A 22,172-nucleotide genomic window follows, 5' to 3' on the forward strand; every position below is an offset into this window, starting at 1 on the left:
GTACAGAGCACATCCTCTCCCTTATTGCTTGTAGTATCTGCCTGTTTCCTCACGCATCAAATATAAACTTGCACTCATTATTGATAAAGTTTTACATAGTCTAACTCCATCATGTCATCTTTATTTACTTTATCACTATCATCCTCCGTGTGCTTTTAGGTTCTCTGATACTGGGCTCCTAATGGTTTCACAGACCAAGTTTTCTTCCTGGTGTAACATCCTTAGATCTATCGGGAACTACTTATCTCAACATTTGCATGACAGCTGTTCATGTTCTTTTTGCTTTCAGAACTAATTTGAAAACTTCCCTGCTTAAATAACATTTTTCTTCAGATTTAGGTTTCTAACTCATGTTTGTGGGTCTCTAATTTTATTTTAGTGTTCTAGGCCCCCCACTGAGTCAGCGTCTTATCATGGTGAAGTGGTTTAGATGATCGATGATCTCTTGAGTGATGCTATTAGTAGCTATGATCTCCTGGTGGGGCCATCCATGGAAGCAAGGTCAGACCTTGATTAATGCTAATTCAACTTATGCTGAGCATAACATCTTTGATTTATATTCAACAGTGTAAACAATACACCCTAACCTTTTAGTAGCCTTTTCAATCGCTTCTACACATTGCTTTGATAATGAAAACATGTCAACATAAACAATAATAATATATTTTATTTTATATAACCCCTAAATCCTTTTCAAAGGTTGCCTCCTGTAGGACAATGTCTCCCATTTTGTATTTCTAACTGACGTTCATTTTTTTTTAATTAATTTTATTGTAATCATTCCTTACAAATCAATCAATTTTTGACAAAAAGTAGGACTGAGAACAAGTTGACCCCCAGCCCTGAGAGAGAGAGCAAGGCCAACAGGGTAAAACTTGAGGCTTGTAAACATACCTAAATTGATGAGTTTGATAAGCCAATAGAGATGAATGGAGAAGAAAAAAGAAATGCAGAAATAATTGCTTCCTCTGTACTTTAAGAGCTTATTCTAAAATATTACTGATCAGATCCTGCCATGTTTTGAAAAAAATCTGTACAGATCCTCTAACAGAGAATTTGTTTTTTTCCAATTTCAAATAGTAGAACACATCAGTTTCCCACTGACTTAAGAGAGGAGAGTTTGGGTTCTTCCAGTTTAGCAAAATAAGTCTGCGTGCCAAAAGTGTAATGAATGCAATCACAGTTTGTTTGTCCTTCTCCACTTAAAACCCATCTGGAAGAACACCAAACACAGCTATTAATGGGTTAAGAGGGATTGTGAGTCCAAGGCTGTCTGAAAGGTAATTAAAAATTTTGGTCCAGAATGATGTTAATTTGGTGCAGGCCCAAAACATGTGACCCAGTGAGGCTGGAACTTGATTGCACCGTTCGCAGGTTGTATCATGCCATGGAAACATTTTGGAGAGTTTTAGACAAGACAGATGTGCTCGATATATAATTTTGAGTTGTATAATTGTATGCTTTGTGCATATGGAGCTCGAGTGAATTCTCTGCATTGCTACTTTCCACTCCTTTTCTGATATATTAATTGAGAGATCTTTTCCCAGTGTCCTCTTGGATCTTTGAAAGGGAGGGACTGTAAAATGATTTTATATATTGCAGAGATGGTGTCTGAGTCCTTGAGATTGAGCAATATTTTTTTCCAGCATGGATGAGGGTGCAAGATGAAGAAAATCGGGAAGGTTCTGTTTAACAAAGTTCCTGATTTGAAGATAGTGAAAGAAATGTGTAGCTGGAATGTTAAATTTGGAATGTAATTGTTCATAGGATGCAAAGACATTGTCTATATAAAGATCGCTAATCAAGTTAATTCCAAATTTTTTCAGGTATTAAAAGCTGCATATGTTCGAGAAGGTTGAAAGAGGTGGTTCTCTTGCAGAGGTGGCACAGATAGAAACTTCTCCATCTTAAAATACTTTCTACATTGGTTCCATATTCTAAGTGAGTGAAGCACAATTGGGTTATTAGTATATTGCCGATAACTTGTGTTTATTGGAGCACAGAGCAGGGAATATAAAGAAGTACTGCAGGATTTTACTTCTATTGCGGACCAAGCCTGTGTATGTTCTTCTATTTGTGTCCAGGTTTTTATCACTTGTATATTTGCTGCCCAGTAATAAAACTGGAAGTTAGGTAGAGCCATGCCACCTTCTGCCTTTTGAATTTGTAGGGTCGCTCTTTGGATGCGTGGATGTTTTGAGTTCCAAATAAATGAGGTTATTGTTGAATCTAATTGCTTAAAGAATGATTTATTAATGTATATTAGAATGTTTTGAAATAAAAAAAGGAGCTTAGGAAGAATTTTCATCTTAACAGTGTTAATTCTTCCAGCTAGTGTGAGATGAAGAGTTGACCATCTATGCAAGTCTTGTTTAATTTTTTCCATGCAGATGGCAAAATTTTGTTGATAAAGAGCTTTATGTTTACTTGTGATGTTTACCCCTAGGTATTTAAACTGTTCTGCAATGATAAAAGGTAGGGTGTCTAATCTAATATCATATGCTTGAGAATTCACTGGAAAGAGTACACTTTTTTATTCAAATTAATTCTGAGACCAGAGATCTTTTGAAATTCTGTGAGTGCTGTTAAGACTGCAGGCACAGAATGTTCTGGGTCTGATATATACAGGACCATATCATCTGCATATAACGAAATTTTCTGTTCCAGTCCTTCTCTGATAATCCCCTTTATCTGATCAGTATTTGGACAATGTATTGCCAGTGGTTCAATGGCGATTGCAAACAGTAGCAGTGACAAGGGACATCCTTGTCTAGTACCACGTTCTAGTTTAAAGTAGTCTGAATAAATGTTGTTGATACAAACTGAAGCTTCTGGATTGGTATACAGTAATTCGATCCATGCACAAATGTTCATGCCAAACCCAAATTTCTCCAATGTAGTAAAAAGGTATTTCCATTCAATCATGTCAAAATCTTTTTCTGCATCCAATGATAAGAATATTTCTGGGGTGTTTCATTTAGTTGGTGAGTATATTACATTAAACAGGCGTAGAAGATATGAAGATAAGTGTCGGCCCCTGATAAATCCAGTTTCATCTTGTGATATTACCGAGGGGAGCACTTTCTCCATCCTTCTAGCTATGATTTTAGAGAGTATTTTAACGCCGTTATTCAGAAGTGAAATTGGTCTAAAGCTTGCAAATACAATGATATTGTTATTTCTGACCATGCACCTCTGATCTTGGAGCTAAAGTTACTAAGCCCCACACACTCACCTTGCAGATGGCGTCTCAACCCGCTTCTATTAGCAGACGAGAATTGTACAGAATTCATATCCAAACAAATCAATTTCTTCCTAGAGACAAATACATCCTCAGAGATTTCTGCAGGAATACTCTGGGGAAATTCTTAAGGCATTCTTAAGAGGACAGATTATCTCATATCTTTCCCACAGAAATAAATTAGAAACCAAGAAAGTAGCAGAGATAAAAAGCGAAATTACTAGAATAGATGAAGAACATGCCAGACTACCAAGCGAGACTCGTAGGAAAAGGCAGGCTCTGCATTCAGAACTAAACCTCTTGACAACTAAAGAAACTGAACAACTAATTTATAAATCCAGACATCATTACTATGAACATGGAGAGAAAGCTAATAAGCTTTTAGCTCAACAAATTCACAAGCAAGAAGTGCGCAATGCAATCTCAGTAATCACCAACACTAATGGAGATAAAATCATATCATATAATGCACGCTTTCAGAGACTACTATAAATCCCTATATACTACTGAGTTTAAAGAAGGCAATACGTAATCTAATGTATTTCTGGATACATTACAAATACCACAAATAGACACTTTTAGTGCGGAGGAACTTGATAAACCTCTGGCGTTATCAGAATTACTAGATGCTATAAAGTCACTTCAAGGCGGGAAGGCAGCAGGCCCTGATGGCTACCCTGCAGAATTTTACAAGAAATTCTCCACTCAGCTAGCTCCCCTCCTATTAGCAACATTTACAGAAGCCAGAGACAACCAAACTCTTCCTCAAACTTTTCACCAAGCACTAATCACTGTTTTTCCAAAACAAAATATGGACTTATTACAATGTGTATCATACAGACCAATTTCACTTCTGAGAAGACATTTAATCGAAAACATTAGATTGAACAGCTGTGGTGTCTTTTGAAAAGCATCAGAAAAGAACATCCAGAGCAGCAGTGCATGCAAAGTTGCATTTTGCACAATGAAAGCACACTCGCACACACCACATTATCAGTCAAAGAATAATTGACCAACAATGTGGTTGTTGCTTTGCAAAAATATCCCTGATCTGACTCCTTGTGAATTTTTTTTTAAAGAAGAAAGAAATTGAAATTGAGATTGAAGAGCATACAATTTGCTACTGTGTTAGAAATCCAGGAAAAAATTGCAGGTGGTGCTAGACACAACAACAAAAGATAAGCATAGGAAATGTTTTCCAGGAGTGGAAGAAATTCTGGGACAAGATTATTACATCTCAAGTGGTGTATTTTGACGTTGGCTAAAATGGAATTGCTGCAAGTTGATTCCCTTCTCACAAATATATACATATTTTGTCACGCATGCATGTCAGTGTGTCGCTTTCCAGCAAGTTTCCCTTGCTGTGTGATGTGGAATGGGGAAGAGAGGGAGTTCGACAAGGCAGGGGCAGACAAGGGTGGGGTTAGGATTTACAGCCCACCCATGTAGCCGTATGCTTGTTTGCATGGTTAGATATGGATAGGTCTGGGTTAGCTGCCCCATTCCGTCCCATCCAATCCGTCTTGCTGCTCATGCCTGCTCACGCCCTTCTGAGCTCCACCACCCCCCCATCCTGCAAAACGTTTTAGACTCTGCCGAGGTATGTACTACCACCCCGAAAGCGAGAGGAGGTGCTGTTGCCAACCTAGTCAAGTGTTTCTGCATCCACAGTGCTGAGAAAATGCCCACTGAGGGCAACTGACTCTGCCTCTTCCAGGCCAGTTCTTATAAAGCCAGGCATCCCTGGAAGGAGGCATCTCACTTTGAGTTAAGCTAACCTAGAAGGAACATCAAGATGAGCTACTGCAACATTAAAGAGAAGGCAAAAGCCTGATTTTCATTTTTGCCAAGGGGTGTTTTAATGAGTACTATTTGAATACTATTTACTTAAAAGAGCTGAAATCAGAGGGGGCACAGTGTTGGTAATATTTTAGTGTTGTGTGGTAACCCATATTTTCAAGTACTGTTTAACTGTTTTTCTTGGTCTTTTTTGATGTCCACTGCCAAGTTGTTTCTTGTAATGAAGGCCATTGCTAGCTGAGCGATGGGATGCCTTTGTTACGTTAATTTAAGAATCAAGACGGTGACATGCAATACAAATTACCCTTGTATTGGATTCACAAAAAAAAACAGACTTTATATTCTGCATCAGACAATAGCTAGCTTTGACTATTATTTTGACAACAATTCTGGTTTTGTATGTAGACAGTGATTCTGATTTTTTTTTTTCTGCTTTTTAGGTCTCCGACTCTTGTCTGGGTATTTAAATGAAGTTCTGCTTGCACCCTTTTCTGGCAGGTGCCTTTTTTTTTCTTCATCTCTTTAGCAGGCGCATCCAGAAGAGGTCAGCACAAGGTTTCACTTCCCAGTTTGTGTCGATCTGAACAATATGGACGTGTCACTGTATCACTCGGGGATAATTTTAAGTATGTGAGTTATGATTCACATTGGGTTATTCCCAGTTTTGCCATGGAGACAGTTCAGATTTTTTTTAACATATTTGCAGATCTAAAAGCTTTAAATAGGATTTAATTGAGTTGAGGATTTGTGTTATTAAGTGCAATAGATTGACACATTTTTGTCATCAGGGTTATCCATTTCATTTTAACTTCTATTATATAAAAAAACGATATTGTGGCAATTGCTACTATTGTTGACTGTTCCTATTATACCCCGATTCAGTGAAAGGTAGCAACAGGCAAAGAACTAGACATGACAAGGATATTTTTTTATTTTATTTTATGATTCATAATGTAACAAGTGCCACTAGTCGTAACCCCTAGCACTTGTCTGGCAGGTTATTGGCAGACTGGATTCCAAAAACTGTTACTTTGTAGCATATTCTCTTTCTAAGGCATGGTGGTGCAGCAGTTATTACCGCTGCCTGACAACTCCAGCTTGACGCCTGGTCTGGTTACTCATTGGTTTTTGTTTCAATGCAAAGCACAAAAACTGAAGAAAAGAAGAAGGGTCATTTTGTAAACTGCTTCACATTTTCTTTTATTTTGTTTGTTTCTCAGCTTCCATGCCGTGGATCCACACCAGAATTAAATTTAAAATCCACAAACCCTTAAGGTTCCAGATTCCTACAGAATCAGATAAATAAATAAATTAACAAACAAACCACAAAAACAACATCTATGAGCTACATTAAATAGATTGTCACTGCTGTGAATTTACAATAGAAATACACTTCTGCCATTCAGAAACTAAGATTCCCAGATAACCCGTTCCCAGATACAATATACAACTTTTTCATACTTCAAGTGTTTGTTAACCTGATTATACATTTTTTTCCAAGGGCATAAGTGTCTGATTTCAGTCCAGCATTTTGAAAAAGCTTAAAATCCTATAAATCCACTACTACTTTTTTTAATTTTAATTTTTTTTTTTAACAGTGTGCTTGCTAGGCAAATGTGCTTTTTTGAACTTTAAATGGGGACAAATTTGTCTTTGTTTCCATTTCCTCTGGACACCAAAACATCTTTTCCTTCTGAGCAAGTCTAATAGCTTTGGGAACGAGTCCGAGATAACATAGTACCCAAGTTTATGACAAATTAATTTGCTCTCTCAGTATAACAAATGATGCTTTTAGGGCGTTGCTTTTGTCTACCACAGCCAGATTCACTAGATAGATAGCGTCACTTCATAGTGCCTTGCGGCTTTACATCCATAATTCAAAATTATTTAGTATGCCGTTGCTATAAAATTATTTTCACAGTACATTTTACAAAACTGCTTCAGATTTTAGCGAATAACTAAAAAGTAAGGCTGGAAAGGCAAGAGACATCATACTCTTCATATGTTGCAGCCATAAGGCAATTAAAATATATATCATCTATATCTTATGTTACATCTCTGTGGATATGTGCATTAATATAATACTAGAGTTGGTAAAACAGTCATGTTTTTTCTGTTTATTATTTTGTTTAGGGTATGTTCACCAAAATTAAAATATCCAAAGTCTTGTATATACACTTTCTCAGAAATACTTTGCATTGCCGATCTTACCTCTTAACAGATAATAAACGAATAAAGTATAAATACAAATTCAAGAAGTTCCCCTTCCTGCAGTATCACACAATGCCAAGCTGAAACAGTCCGTCCTTTTTGTCTGCGAGCCAGGCCAATGGTGTATTCGGTACATGAAGCCGTTTTTGAGAATTCCAGGTGACTAGAGTTAAAGCGCATGTGTGCATTATAAAATTTACTGACTTTCCTCATACTAACATTACGCAGGTTATGGACATTTCTTAATTAGGGTTAAAATAATGGTGGTCAAAGAATTTTACAACTGCTTTTAACTATGAGACACAGAGAGAGAGAGAAACAGATAAAGAATAACGAGAGATGCTAGTTTAAGAGCCTAATGTCAACGCATTGTATTGGCACATATATAAAAAACAAAAAAGGACACAGCAGAGGCGATCCTTTTTAAAATAAAATAAAAAAATATAGCAAAAGGAGTTCGTGAGTTTGTGTCTGATAGAACTTCTCAAAACTACCAGCCTTCAGAAGATGGCACTGCGAATAGAGATATCCGCATCACTGCCTGTCCACTGCTTTCTGAAAGTACTGCAATCCATATGCGCAGGACTGTGGCTTTACTTCTTTACCACGGCAAAATTAGGAGTTACGATTCAAAGCTGAGAAACAGAGAAATGTGGAGAGTGAGATTCTGAGCCCTTTTTAGGTAACGGCATACTGCACGGCTGTGCCGAGGCCTGAGGCTGCTGCTTTATTTCCTTAAAAAACGGTATTGCTGTCTTTAATGGTGACGTTTTAAAGTAGCCACAGTAAAGCTGTTTTGATATCACTCGGCCGTAAAGCATAACTGAAAAAAATAAGAACCAGTCAGCCATAATATATTGTACCATATGGTGCCCCACCTACAGATCGAGGTTTGTGGAAGTAGAACAAGCTATTAGAAATACTTTGCATTTATCTTTACAGAAGAATGGCCATTCTTACATGTCACTTGACAGGAATGTTAATAGAGTAACAAGACTGGTGATGTGTGACAGGTTCCTAAAGAGCGGGTTTGTTTTTTTTTAAAGAAAAATATTCATTCAAGTTTTTGAAGAAATTCATAAGTAACAAAAGAGTTTGTAAATTGGGGGTAAAATGTTTAAAAAGGTACGTCGAATAGAAATCACTTTCTATCCATCCAAAATACACAATGACTGCTGGCATCTTCTGACGTCTGAACCAGATTTATCAAATGATTGTCCAAAGCCCTACTTAGTTGTGCCTATGGATTGGCAACGTGAGCAGTCAATGCTCTAAAATATCCTACTGTACAATATAGCAGCATGCTGTTTTAATTTTGCCATTCAGTGCGAGACAAATTCCAGTTGCACAGTCACTGGTAACACTGTTTCAAATAGTTTAGTTAATTAACGAACATTTTTGTTTTGCTTAACAAAATGATGGAGAATTTTAAATGCAATTATAAAGAAGTGTATATGATCACAGACAACATGCAACGGCAAATGTCTGCACTAACTGGGTTTCTTTAAATAAAGGAAAGATAACACAGAAGAGCAAATATACCTCTTGTTCCACCTGGGACCCTTACCTAATAAATATATTGCACTCTGTCTAGCCTGAAATACAAGAAAAATAGCTTGCGTGTGTCTTTATGGGTACCCTACTGGCCACAATGCACAATGCTTTTCCTCTCACTTTCTTTAGCCTTCACCCACTAATGCCAACAGCTGAGAAATTTTCCTAATTTCTGTTTGATTCTTAATATTTTGTATGCACTCATACATAAATGTATCACACATAACTATGTACTCTTAATTTGCAGCTCTGATGCTTGTAGTTGTGTTAGGTGTGACTTCTGCAATATGCAATAGATAATGCAATTGGTACAAGGAGTATATAAACCAAGTAGACATAGGTCTTGATTTAGCTTTGAGATCTACAATTCAGGGACACCATCAGGTTGTTTCAAATTGACTTGTAGCCCACCATCGAGGCATATTTGTAAAGTAAAACCAAGAAATAGAAGGAGGTCAAATAAGAAAGGACGCATCTGTAAATGAACATCAAACCATTCCACACTCCTTTTCCAAAAGTCTGTGAGGTATTCTGGTTTGTATTAGCTTGTCTTTTTTTTTTTTTTTATTTTCTAGTTTAGATATGACTGGTTTATCTTGGGCATGGACAGATGCACACACATTTGTGTTCCGAGTCATTCTGAGTAGACTGAGCTTTTTGCTGGTTACAATGGCTGCTTAGGAATTCCTGGCCACCAAACGTGAAGAACCCTTGTTGCCTGCCTCTTGGAGAACGTGCTGTGTTCTTCTTGCTTTCTGCCATCCACCCATGAGGTGAGACTTCTGTCACTGGGTCACAGGGGCCTGTTGGGTGCTTTGATATGAGCGGAGGAGAACTTTGTGTTTGGTAGCAATTTCTGCTCTTCTGCGCTGATACTCCACCAGGAATTCTTTCAGCCTCGATGTAGTAAAAGTAAGGGTTTGCCGACGGAGTTTCATCAAGTAGGCATCCTGAAGCCAGGAGTTGGCAAAGCAGTCTTTGATGGTTGGTCGAGCCCTAGAAAAAAAGATTAAATGTAATTATTAGTCTGAGAGTAATTGATCAAGCAGAACGTAATTAAGCTATAAAACGGAACAGTTGCATGTTGGTAAGCACTGTTGTCTCAAAGTTCCAGAGGCCAGATTTCAGTTTACGGCCTGTAGAATTGGTATGTGTTTTGCACTTGAGAAGCAAACATGTTAGGTTAACTGGCATAAATATGTTGCATCTGTAGTAGTAAATGTGTCTTTTGATGGACTGACATTCCATCCGAAGTTAGTTCCTGCTTGTCTTCTGATGTTGGTAAATAAGACTCCAGCTTTGGTACGGATTCAGAAATTGGGTAGATAATTGAATTACAGGGTGGTGAACAAAAAAGTAGGCCCACAAACAGTAAGGAACACTAGCCTGGTTTTAGCAGCAGAAAACCTGCTCAGGTGAAGTTAGCAGGAAGTCATTTTATTAGTTCTTTTATCTGTGTGTGTGTGTGTGTGTGTGTGTGTGTGTGTGTGTGCTGAAAAGAAGACATGTCATCCTCGTTGGAACAATGCATATCAGTTTTGGAGCTGCATGCTTCTTCAGGCTCCTCCTGGTGGACACGTTAGGCATTTGAGAAGAAATATACTCCTGTAACCCAGGACACTTGGTCTGTCTGGGCTCAGTAACTCCTAATGAAGACAGACTTCATGTGGGTTGGCCTGCAAGCTGTCAATTCTACAGTACTAATTTTGTTCGACGTCTTACTTGCTATATATCGTTTGAATTCTGGTATTGCCTACTTTCAACAAGTAAGCTTCTGTAAGTTGAAATGGTAAATACAAAAATAAAGAACCATAAAATGAAATAGAGCAAAAGTTAACTAGTCAGGATATGGTGAATTCTATACAAGTTCATATTTCACTTACATCATAGAAAAAAATGAATACTGCCTGTTAAGCTGAAAGTGGTTAAAGAATGGATTTACAGAAAAATAGGTTATTTTTGCCAACTCATTGTTCATCCTTGGTAGTGGTGTATCTGATGGGTAGTAATGCGTGGTTCTGGTAGAAACAAGATACCAGTAAAAATATGCCAACTGGGAGAAATTTTTGCTGTGGTTTATTACATCAGGTAGCCACCTTTGTTACTTCTCATAAACGTGTCGTGCATGTTGCAGTGGTATCCTGGGGAGTGGGTTTTCCATTACCACACAGCATGTGGCGGTATACCTGTCGAGACTGAAAAAGAAAGCAAAGAATAAACAGTGTCCTTTCTTTGTGAAAACTGAAGGACCAATGGAACGTGACACTTGGCCATGAATGGGGTGTCTCTTAGAAAAAAAAAGTAAGATTTGAGTACAAGTATAATGAAATGCAGGCAAATGTACAAAATCACATATACTGTACACTCTCACACGTATTGTATATTGCTACCCAAATGTAAATTCTCACTCTCCTCCAAACAAATTAAATTATGTACATTTCTTCATTTCTTGTTTTTGTTAAATTTATGGGAGCTTAAAATTCACGTAATAATGTTGAGCAACACATGTACATTGAGAGATCAGGAGTCTTTATACCTTCCTGTTGTGAATAAAAGCCAACATGAATTGTAAACAGTGCACGTACTTTATGTATAGAATATATACTTGATAGATAACAATGTTTGCACTGCTTTGTTAGTCTGAAACATTGCATTTGCACTTGGTAAAGAATATCTTATTGATACAATTTGAAAGCTCTGCTTACCATGGATAACTACACAATATCTTCTTCAGGAACAACGAGGCACTTTGTGACACATTGGGGTAGATTTTTGTAAGGTCAAACTTGGCTGTCTGAATTCTGTTCTCTGTCTCCAAGGGGTTAGTCTCGAGAAATGGAGATCTTCCACTTAACCTGACAAAAATAAACAAAACTGTTAAAAACATAACATTTGTATCAGTTGACTTGAGTAGAAAACACAAATAACAGAAAGCACACTCCACATTCCTTATGCACCTATGACTGTGTGGCCAGCCACGACTCCAGCTCCATTACTAAATTTGTTGATGTTACCACCATCATAGATCTGATCTCCATCAATGGTGAGATGGATTACAAAGAAGAGGTTTACCTGTCTCCCCTGTCCCCAATCCTATCCTATCCAGTTTTTTTCCTACAGAACCCACTGTATTCCCATCTTTATTCTCTCTCTTCCTTTTTTCCTGGCCCTTTGCACCATGACTCATTCTCCATAGATGCCCATACAGCGGCACTAGATGGTCATTCCAAAAGGATTTGTGATGAAATATGATATTATGTTTGATCTACAAGAATTTGTTCATCATGTTCTGGATTTCAATGAATGGATCAGATTTATTCTAAATATACTTGTGTTTTCTATAGATAACTGATCAATAGCTTTGTTATTCTCATTGAATATCCATTACTGAAATTGTCTCCTTGTTACATATTGGCTGTTTCCATGGTAAAATCACTAAATATTATCTTTTATTTTCAAAGTTTCTCAGACTAAATAAAGATGTTTACCAATTTCAAATATCCTACTCATCTTTTAACAGAGCCTTCAAACAAGTTGTTCTTTCAATACTCCAACAAAGACCAAAAAACACAATTCTCCTATTTTATAGAGAAATTTTATAGAGGTCTTTTTTCAAACACATGCTTTATATCTCTAAATAAAAATCACTGAACCTATGCAAACCTTTCAGTTCCTTTCTCAATTCACAGGCCCTGACTGCACCAAGCACATTCTGTTCTAGCAGGAACCTCTGTATCATGATGGCTATCATGATCCAGTCATATATGGTTCCTACCTCTTTCCCTCTCTGTCTGTGCTGGGTAAGGGACATTTTCTTGGTTGAACTACATTGGCTGATTATCTCCATATCTTGGTGGTATTGGAGCTAGATTTTTTTTACTGCTGGATGCCATTCCTGATGCTAGTCTCCTTCAGTTGCCTTTTTTGACATGTAAGATGGATAATGATCTTATTCTAACCCAATGTTACAAGGGATATGGTTCCTACCTGTGTCTTAGTATTCTTCACATGTACAATTACTTGACCAAAAACATATTTTATCCATTAATGTACCAAGGTGAACTTGTAGAACACTTTACAGAAGACTTCAAAGATATGTTGATGTGCTATGCTTTTCTTATCATTGCAACACATGGTTTTAAAGATACCATCACAAAAGCAAAGATGCACCAGAGAGTAAATGTGCCTAAAGTGACATAGCACTGAATGACCAGGTGGTATGTTAAGCTGAAGAATATAAAACATTTTACAACAAAAGCAGAACCATTCAGTCCGTTATTTTTAATTCTTTAACTGGTAAATGCAGACAGACCAATGTATGCATGATCATAAAATGACAACCTACGAATTTTGGCACCATTTACAACCATTCTGGCCTTGCACCCTTTTTATACCACAGAGCTTTGCTTCTTTTTCCCGTCTTTGTCTCTCTGATACCTCTGTCTCTACCTCTAAGTACGCCTTTATGCAAAGAGTTGTGGAAATCTGGAACAAGCTACCTAGCCATGTAGAAACTTCGACAACCTTTAAGAAGGATCTTGATGAGCTATTAGCTAAACACACAAGATCGATGGACTGAATGCTTGGCTATCGTTTGTCAAGCTTATGTTTCTATACTCAACACATCACTTCTCCATAGCCCACATCGACATGTTATGCTTAGCTTGGAGGTAGCTTTCTCTTGCTGCACCAATGGATGACTCCATATTATATTTGTAGTTGCTACTTCTTATTGAAAGTATGCATTACGCCCTTTAATTTTAATGCTTAGGATACTGAATAAGAATACAGTTTAATGGGCAGCACACATGGACTTGTATTCTGACCAGGACTGTACAAGGATCCTTACCTGGCCAGGAGGCTAGTACAATGGAGTGTCTGGGGAAGATGTGCACTGATAAACAATTGCTCCCCCAACATGCGAACTGGCAGCCTCCTTGGGTTAGGATTCCCACATGGATGCCTGCAGGGCATGCTGGGACCTTTAGTTCCATGGGGCAGCCCTGTTGGGTTCCATGGGAGCCGACAGGGGGAGCTGAAGGGATTCACAATTCCTACTTTTTGGGATTACTGATTGACCCGAAAGTGCTTCATTTGGGCTATGCCCTAGCACTGGAAGTACTCCCACATCTGGTATAAAGGAAGCCGTTCAACCTCATCCAGGGAAGTTGTAGTCGGATGGAATAGGACAAAGGAAGAAGTAATTGTGTTCTGGTTTGTTGATGCCTTACTTAAAGCCTTTTGTACAAGGTATTTGTAGTAATAAACCTTTTATTTATACTGGAACTGGTGTGTCTACAAAGTTGTATGTGAGTTTTGGGGTGCTGCAAAGCACCATACTAGTCACAACAGTTTTTCTGTGAAATGTCATATGGCTGATTTTAATTACTTCATGTAAGAGAAGATGACACAACATGGTATACAATAAAAGAAGATTAAGAGGATCAAGTTTTCCAAGAAAATAATGACACAGACAGAACTATGTGGGCAATTTGTTGTGGTGACTCTTCCATTTAGTGAAAAGCCAAATGAAAAAGAAGAAAAAATGTACATGCATTCACAACTTCTGAAGACTAAATTGGGGTGGGCAAACTATGGCCTACGCTCCACAACTAGCCCATGGCATGGGTTTGAGCTGCCTCAGAGCTGCTCATAGAAATATATAATTTTCTGAGCCTCATGAGGTTTTCTTAACAAGATGATGCTACAATTAGCTGGTGTAAGAATTGTAAGTTCCATGTGATGTCATCCAAAAAATAAATAAGCAACATTATTACTATTCAGATAGGGAGTGACTGCAGTGCAGTTTTTAGATGCTTGCTTGCCTTTGTCCTGTACGTATGTTTTAAAAGGTATGACTTTACACAAGGAGATTTTATCAGCAGTATTCCTGAAGATGAAACTTTGGGTGTGACTCTGGGTCTGCACACAAATAAGTATTTAGAACGCCATTTACAAATGTGAAAGAAGGATGTTAGCTGGACAATGGCTTTCCACTAGTGGATTAATCAAAACAGATTATTCCTGCACTTCAACCCGTGTGATTAGTGAGACAAGGATTAAACTGAACTTACTGGCATCCGCAGCATCCGACGGTGCCTTTGGGCAATTTGTACGTTTTTCAAATGCTTTATTGTAGAGTTAGGAAAAGAGGATAGTTACATCATTCAGGTGAGCTCATAACAGATTTGCACTAGAGCTGTTAACTTATGTTATTTTCCACTCTTTATAATAATTCGAGTCAAAGGCAACAGGGAAACCCTATTTATTTTCACAGTTTTCAGACAATGTTCCAGAAGTCTTGCAGCTGGAAGTACCTAAACCCAAGAGCAATAGTGAACTTAAAAAGACATTCTTGGCTTGATTTCTACAGATTTTATTTGACTCAGGATTTGTTTCCAAGGCTTTTGTGAGTCTACTGTGCACATGCTATCATTATTTGGTAGCACATACAGTTGTGAGCAGGAATTCTCACAAATGAGATGTAATGTACTAACAGATACAAATCTTTGCATTGTATTCATTCTTGAAACATCCTGCATCTTAGCTGATCTCAACAGTCTGAGCAATCAATTTGCTTTAGAATTACTCTCTTACTATGATTTATTGCACTCAATAAAAGAAAAGTTTTATAATGAAACCATTTCTTGGAGCAAACCTTTTTAACGTTAATATTTGTCATTAACATGTGCTAAGAAACCTGGGTTCGTAGGCATACCCAGACTTTATATGGTTCACTGTTTGAGTCAATATTGACAATTCATCTTGCCCTGGACAGTGTGTATGCAGCTCTTGCTTTAATAACCTGCTGTTCACTGAAAAAAATAGGGTTAGGGTTAGGATGAGGTGTTATTTGGGAAGCATTTGGTGTAAAATGACGAAAAAAAACTACAGAAGGGCACAAACATAAAATGAAATCATAGGAAAAGTTGAAAGAGTAATCGGGGATATGTTCAGTATGTAAAATAATATTTAAACGGATTTTAATAAAGTTCTTAAAAAACAGCTAAACTAAAAGTAAAAATTCATTTTCTATTTTTAGTTTTGTCTATTTTTATCTTATTTAATTATTCTTATTTTTATGTTCTGTTGATTTTTTTGTCTAAAAAAATCATGCTATTTTGTAGAATTGGATATGACGTCAGCAAACAGATGACAATAAGATTTATTAAAGAGCAAAAATAGAAAAGTGAAAGAAAAAGTGGAATTGAAGCACATATTTGAATTTTTATTTTGTTACTTATCAATAGTATTATATATATTAAATATAATATATATATTTAATAAGATACTTACATAATGTATGTCAGTACACCTATACCCCAGATATCCGCTGGAGGACCAACAACATCTCCTTTTATTACTTCAGGAGCTTAGAAAAAAGTAATGAAAAACTAAGTGAGGTAAAAGAAATAAACACTTGAAGGTAAGAATTGGCTAATAAGGAAGGAAGAATAGGGATACTGACATTTATGAAAAAACAGCATACAGTAAGTGCAGTATTTTAGCATATGGTCTCTTCAGCATGATTACATTTCAGTTTCTTAAGAATGATAAAGCCTAATAAAAAACAATTTCTGGACATGATAATTATTCCCAAGTTTTCTGCATCTGTCAATTTACTTAATATTTTTAATACAGAGCATACCATCAAAGCGCTGGAAAAGACACGTGTTGCCAAAATGTCAATCTTTCTTACCTTTACTCTTTTTAATATAAGAATAATACATTTTATTTAAATAATGCCTTTTTTAGCTACAGTGTTTCATTAAAACAAATACATTTTAAACATATCGACGAACAAAGCATAAGAAGAGGTACAGTGCAGTTAGTGTCCACACAGCTGATCCTTGGCCAGGCATACTTTATTTTTCATCCATGGTGTGCTATGTGTATGGCTAAATAGTTTCTATGATAACGTTGAATTCTGACTGTTTTACCTGCCTCCACCATTCATAGATGTGCTCTTGCTTACCATAACTAGTGGGATAGAATGTGCCTTATTAACATCTGCTTTGGAAAATAAAATTAGTATTATTCAAATGACTTAATATTTCAATCAATCAAATTTAATTTATACTTAACTAACTAATAAGCCTGTGTGCTATATACTAATCAATTATTTTTGGTATTTGGCATTAAAATATAAAACCAAAAACACAAAACATACTGTGTTAAATAAATGGGGAGCAGCTTGTGTTTTACTAGCCCTGGTACCGGTTGACGACAGGTCACAGAATAATTTAAATATATTTGCTATCTTTGCTATGTGCCTTTCCTCTGTATTTGCATATATGAATGTCTCCTAACTGACACTCCATCTCTCGAGCATCTTCTCGTAGTGCCTGCTTCTCAGACTATGTCATTATTTTCAAAGCACCCTTCTGCCCTCCTGTCTGGTGTCTCACACTTGTGCTTTCTGTTTTGATGTGTCACTAGAACCAAACTGACCAATCACACCAAAAACAAACTGACTTTGAATTTTTTTAACCTTAAAATATTTGCGCACTTCCTTTAACTGAATTCATATACATTCAAAAGCCCTAATCCACTTTTTCAAAAAAAAAAAAAATTCTATTCACACGCAAATGATTCAAATCATAATCTCATATTCTAAATGGAATACAATAACAACATGTATACACGTTGCAACAATGATATTAATAACAATTAGTGACCATTTAGGACAAGTAAAAGGTACAGAAAGTTTTTGTTTGATAGGTCTATTTTTAGGAAATACTTAATGAGGTTGTAAAATGACATTATGTACCATTCATTATGTACACTTAATCTAATTAAGGGTACAGAGAGCCAAAGTCTATTTCAGCAGTAGCGGATGCACGACCCTGGATAAGGACACACTCATGCAGGGAAAATGTGGAATCATCATGTGGCAGGAAAACTGGAGTACCAGGCTGAAAACTCAGGCAGACACAGAGGGGACTTCGAAAATGTTCTTGGACAATGGATATGTACCCAGGATGCTGAATCTATGAAGCAGCAGTGTTATCTGCTGTACCACCATGCCAACAAATAATCAGAAAATAGTTCATTCATTTTACAAGGTCTATTCAAGCTTGTGATGTGACACTAAACTTTACTATAAACTTTAATAATAGTTTATATAAACGACTATCACATTTAACTATTCATATTGAGACTGCGTGAAAAATTAATGTTGACAGAAATTAACAAAACAATTAGTAAAAAAAGATAACACTTGGAATTCCATGATTAGATTACTCATTAGCTATTTTCTTTGCTATTATGAGTTATTCAGTTAATACTGCTTCCTTCAAGTAGTAGTAGTAATAGCATATTGTGAAGTGTACCAAATTAATAAATGAGACTGCCATTTTTACTTGCTCTTTTAAGTGCCATCTCTTCTCCATTTATTGACATTGACCTCTACTAATTTAGGTTAGTATTTATATTATACTGGCAAAATTAAGACTTTCTTTGTAATTTTATTTAGCAATATGCAGTCTACAAGTTATCAAATTGTTGTAAGTTTGTACTAAAAAAAAAAAAAAAAAAAAAAACCACTATTAAACTACTTTATCAACTCAGTATTGTGGATACTGTAGACTATTGGCATTATGTCACTAACTCGGAATTATTATAAATATCTGAAAATTTATGGAATGTTACTAATATAAAGAGCAGCATGTTGGCACAGCAATTAGTGCTTACGGTTACTGAAAGAGTGAAAAATGAATATCTACTTTTTATAGCATCTGTCCAGCGTGTATTTCCACAACACACAAAGGCTTATCATCAGCTTCAGTGATTTTTGCAGACTATGATATTTGTGTTTCCTGTGCGTAATACTACTAAAGTCAATAAGGTGTTCTTGATCTTTACATCCTCATTCTATTGTGACAAACTGGCATGGAAACAGTGGTAAGGAGTACATCAGGTCTGCGGTATTGTGCTGTCTATTAAATAAAATGGAGTTCTGGTGTTTAATGCATTCCTGTTTGTCATGGTACTGAAGAATGGTGATGTTTTGTTTGCTGATTGGATAGGCAAGTAAGAATTTCACCGTATTCTACACATGGTATGCCTGTCAAATGCTTGATTAAAGCATTTTTGCTTGATGTGACATTATGCAGAATAGATGAGCAAGCAGCACACAGCTGCAAAGTCCCCAGGATATCTAGTTGTAGTGCAATTCTCTAAGTAAAGGTTATAAATGCACCTTTGGTGTAAAAATGTTTAGAAAAAGGTTTTCATAATTGCGTACTTGCAAATTATTTCCAAGAAAAAGTGCAACATATGTTACATGTTTTTTCACTATCAGTCTAAGCTGCCTCAAGTGTTCCAGTATTGAGATAAACCCCTTATCTATTGTAACTGAAACTTGTTACAAAGATGATACACACTCAGGAAAACACTGGAAACAATGGATCTTTAAGATTACGCATCCGACCTTTCCAGATCTGTGAAGATGCTTCTTTTTTATTTGGCTTAGGACATGGGGAGCTGCTTTAAGAAGCCCAAGCAAGAAGTTAAAATTGCTAATTTTGAAAAGGCATACACAGGGCTGTGAGTACTCCATTGGTTTGCATTTCCGTACATACAGTATTCACTCTGACAACCCTACACATTATGCACTCTGGTCTGCTTTGGTGCTGGTATGGGTGGCACACAGAGGTGTCACTGTCATAAAATGATACTGTATATGTCCATATTGGATTACAAAATACAACAATTTGGAAGAAAGCAGCAACACTGGGTCAGAAAAGAACTAAAAACGAATAATAAAAAGGAATGAGTCTAGCTGACTATGGGTCATTTTTATATAATAGGAGACAAAGAAAAGAGAAATAAGATTAAAATAAAAAGTCTTTTGATATCTGGACAGTTGCAACTTACACATGAACTCGAGAGTCCCAACATGTTGACTCAGTTGCTTCAGGAATAGAGGATTGAAAGTCTGAGCACTACCAAAGTCGATGATCTTCACCACATTCATATATGTGACAATAATGTTGTCTGGTTTTATATCAAGATGTAGGATTCGCCGGTTGTGTAGATACTCAAGACCTTGCAATGTCTGCACAATGTATCCAACTACGTCATCTTCAGAGTAACGAAACCTGGGTTGCAAAACAACAGAAACATCACAATATAGACAGTCAATGAGCTGTTGGGTGCTATTAATAAGCATTTAAAAATATTCACCTTCTAAGCAAAATTGACATACAATGAAAGCAGAAAATGATGAATATGTAAGTAGTAGCAACTACTCATCATAAGTAAAATGTATTTCTCTGTCTATTATCAAACTCATTTTAGGTGTTAGAGTTAAAGATGTTAAGATTTGCATTTGGGTGTGATGAAGGTGAACAGGATTAGGAATGAGTACGTTAGAGGGTCAGCTAAGGTTGGAGACAAAGTCAAAGAGGCGAGATTGCACTGGTTTGGACATTTGCAGAGGAGAGATGCTGGGTATAATGGGAGAAGGATGTTATGAATGGAGCTGCCAGGCAAGCGGAATGCCACCTAATCACCTCCAATGCAGCAGTACAATAGATGACATCTTGTGCAATAGTGTTTCATGTGCAATTAAGGTCTTATGTTGAATGTTTGTGTTCTACCTTATTTCTTCTTATCTTTTTGAAATTATATTTATTTATATTTTGACCCCTAAGGGACTGCACCTAATTTCATTGCATTTGTTACAATGACAATAAAGATATTCTGATATTCTGAAAAGAGGAAGGCCTAAGAGGAGGTTCATGGATGTGGTGAGAGAGGACATGTAGGTGGTGTGTGTAACAGAACAAGAGGCAGAGGACAGAAAGATATGGAAGCAGATGATCCACTGTGGTGACCCCTAATGGGAGCAACTGAAAAAAGAAGAAAATTATCCAACTCATTAGGTCCAGCTCAGGAAGGCAGGGAATGGCACCCAACTTGTGCTATGATTTAAGGGTTTTGAGAGCTTTATATATTTTATATTTTTGATTTCATTTTGAGATCTTTATTATTTTTTATTATTATCTTGACATCACCACACAGCCATTTTTGGGTCACATTTGCTCCCAGTTTCGTGAATTCTGACTTTGTCGTGATCATATTTTTATAGCAACAGTTACCGTTGCCAGTCATGTGCTAAGACATCAGCGTGTCCTGTCTACTGTATGTATGATTCAGTGCCTAACGTTCTAGATTCAGTACACAAACCTTTTTGTAATGTAGCTAAAGAAAATATCTTTTTAAGGAATCAGTAGGTTGGGAGCTTTTCACCAAAGATTATGGATTTGTTTTTTGGTTCATCTTATTTTTTTTTTGCTCTGACCCTTTTTCCTGTATTTTTGACCATAGGTTTACAATTGGCTCCTGATTATCTCTTCATATTTTTCACTATCTTTATACTCTGACATGAACATCATTGCAACACTGCCCACAAGACAGAAACTGAACATTAACGGGGACTATCTGTCACAGATGAGACTTACATATAAATCCACAATAATTTTAGGGGACCCATTAACACAAAATATATGTCTCTAGGATATGTGAGAAATGCTGCATAAATAGTGAAAAACACACTGACATTGTGTTAGTGGCTGCCTCATAAGTTCAGTGTATTGGATCTAAATCCTGTGTCTGATCACTGTCTACATGGAGTTTCAACATTCACTCTATGTACTTGTTATCTTGTGTGAGTTTTCTTCCCACATGCGTTTTAGGTCAACTAGTGATTCTGAATTGGCCATGTGCGAGTATGAGTGTGGAACCAATTATGGACTGGTTCCATACCTGATACTTTTGAGATCGAATGTAGTGTTGCTGTTGTAGTGAGAGGAGTATAGCATAGAATTTGTCATTTATGTGGTAGACAGAGGGTATGTGTGCAAGCCATCCCCTCTGACAGACAGAAGTTTGTTTCTGTACAGAAAGCATTTTTAACGTAATCCTGAAAACGGTGTATGTAAAAAGTGTTTCTGCTCGAGGAGACAATTTAAGTGATGCGCCTACAGAATGTCTAATAATCATATCATTGGTGGAGTATGAGAGTCATTTTAGTGTTCAGTGTAACATGGAGAGTTCAGCTGATCTCCACATATGGGCTGAGGGTTCATACCTTTTTGTTTTAATTAGGCTTCCAGGCTGGGCTAAGAGAACAATATAACATCATTTATATCACTTGACCAGGAAGTCATAGTTAGAAGTAAGTCAAACTAAATATTACCATTACCCTGGACAGAGAAACAGTCCACTGTACACTCTCTCAACCACTTATATGGGGCAAGATTGGTGTCACAATTCAGAATTTTAAAATATGTGTGTAAAAAAGTCATTGATTCATTAGAATATTAGAACAATCTAGATGAGAACAGGCCTTTCAGCCCAA

The 22,172-nt window shown here is 36.7% G+C and overlaps 1 protein-coding gene across 3 annotated transcripts in view; it reads right to left on the reverse strand.

Moving 5' to 3' along the window:
• Window positions 1-6,220: 6,220 nt before the first annotated feature.
• The window catches only part of spega (striated muscle enriched protein kinase a), a 418,725-nt gene continuing 402,773 nt past the window's right edge, over window positions 6,221-22,172 (reverse strand). For all 3 annotated transcript variants that reach the window (XM_039756374.1, XM_039756377.1, XM_039756375.1), the window contains 4 exons: window positions 19,685-19,908; window positions 16,103-16,178; window positions 11,512-11,661; window positions 6,221-9,802 (listed from right to left, as the gene is read on the reverse strand). In XM_039756374.1, the coding sequence (XP_039612308.1) occupies window positions 9,592-9,802; window positions 11,512-11,661; window positions 16,103-16,178; window positions 19,685-19,908 (661 nt within the window). In that variant the 3' untranslated portion in view covers window positions 6,221-9,591. The remainder of the gene's footprint in view (window positions 9,803-11,511; window positions 11,662-16,102; window positions 16,179-19,684; window positions 19,909-22,172) is intronic.

This window comes from Polypterus senegalus, chromosome 6, assembly GCF_016835505.1.
Source record: "Polypterus senegalus isolate Bchr_013 chromosome 6, ASM1683550v1, whole genome shotgun sequence".
Classification (NCBI taxonomy): domain Eukaryota; kingdom Metazoa; phylum Chordata; class Cladistia; order Polypteriformes; family Polypteridae; genus Polypterus; species Polypterus senegalus.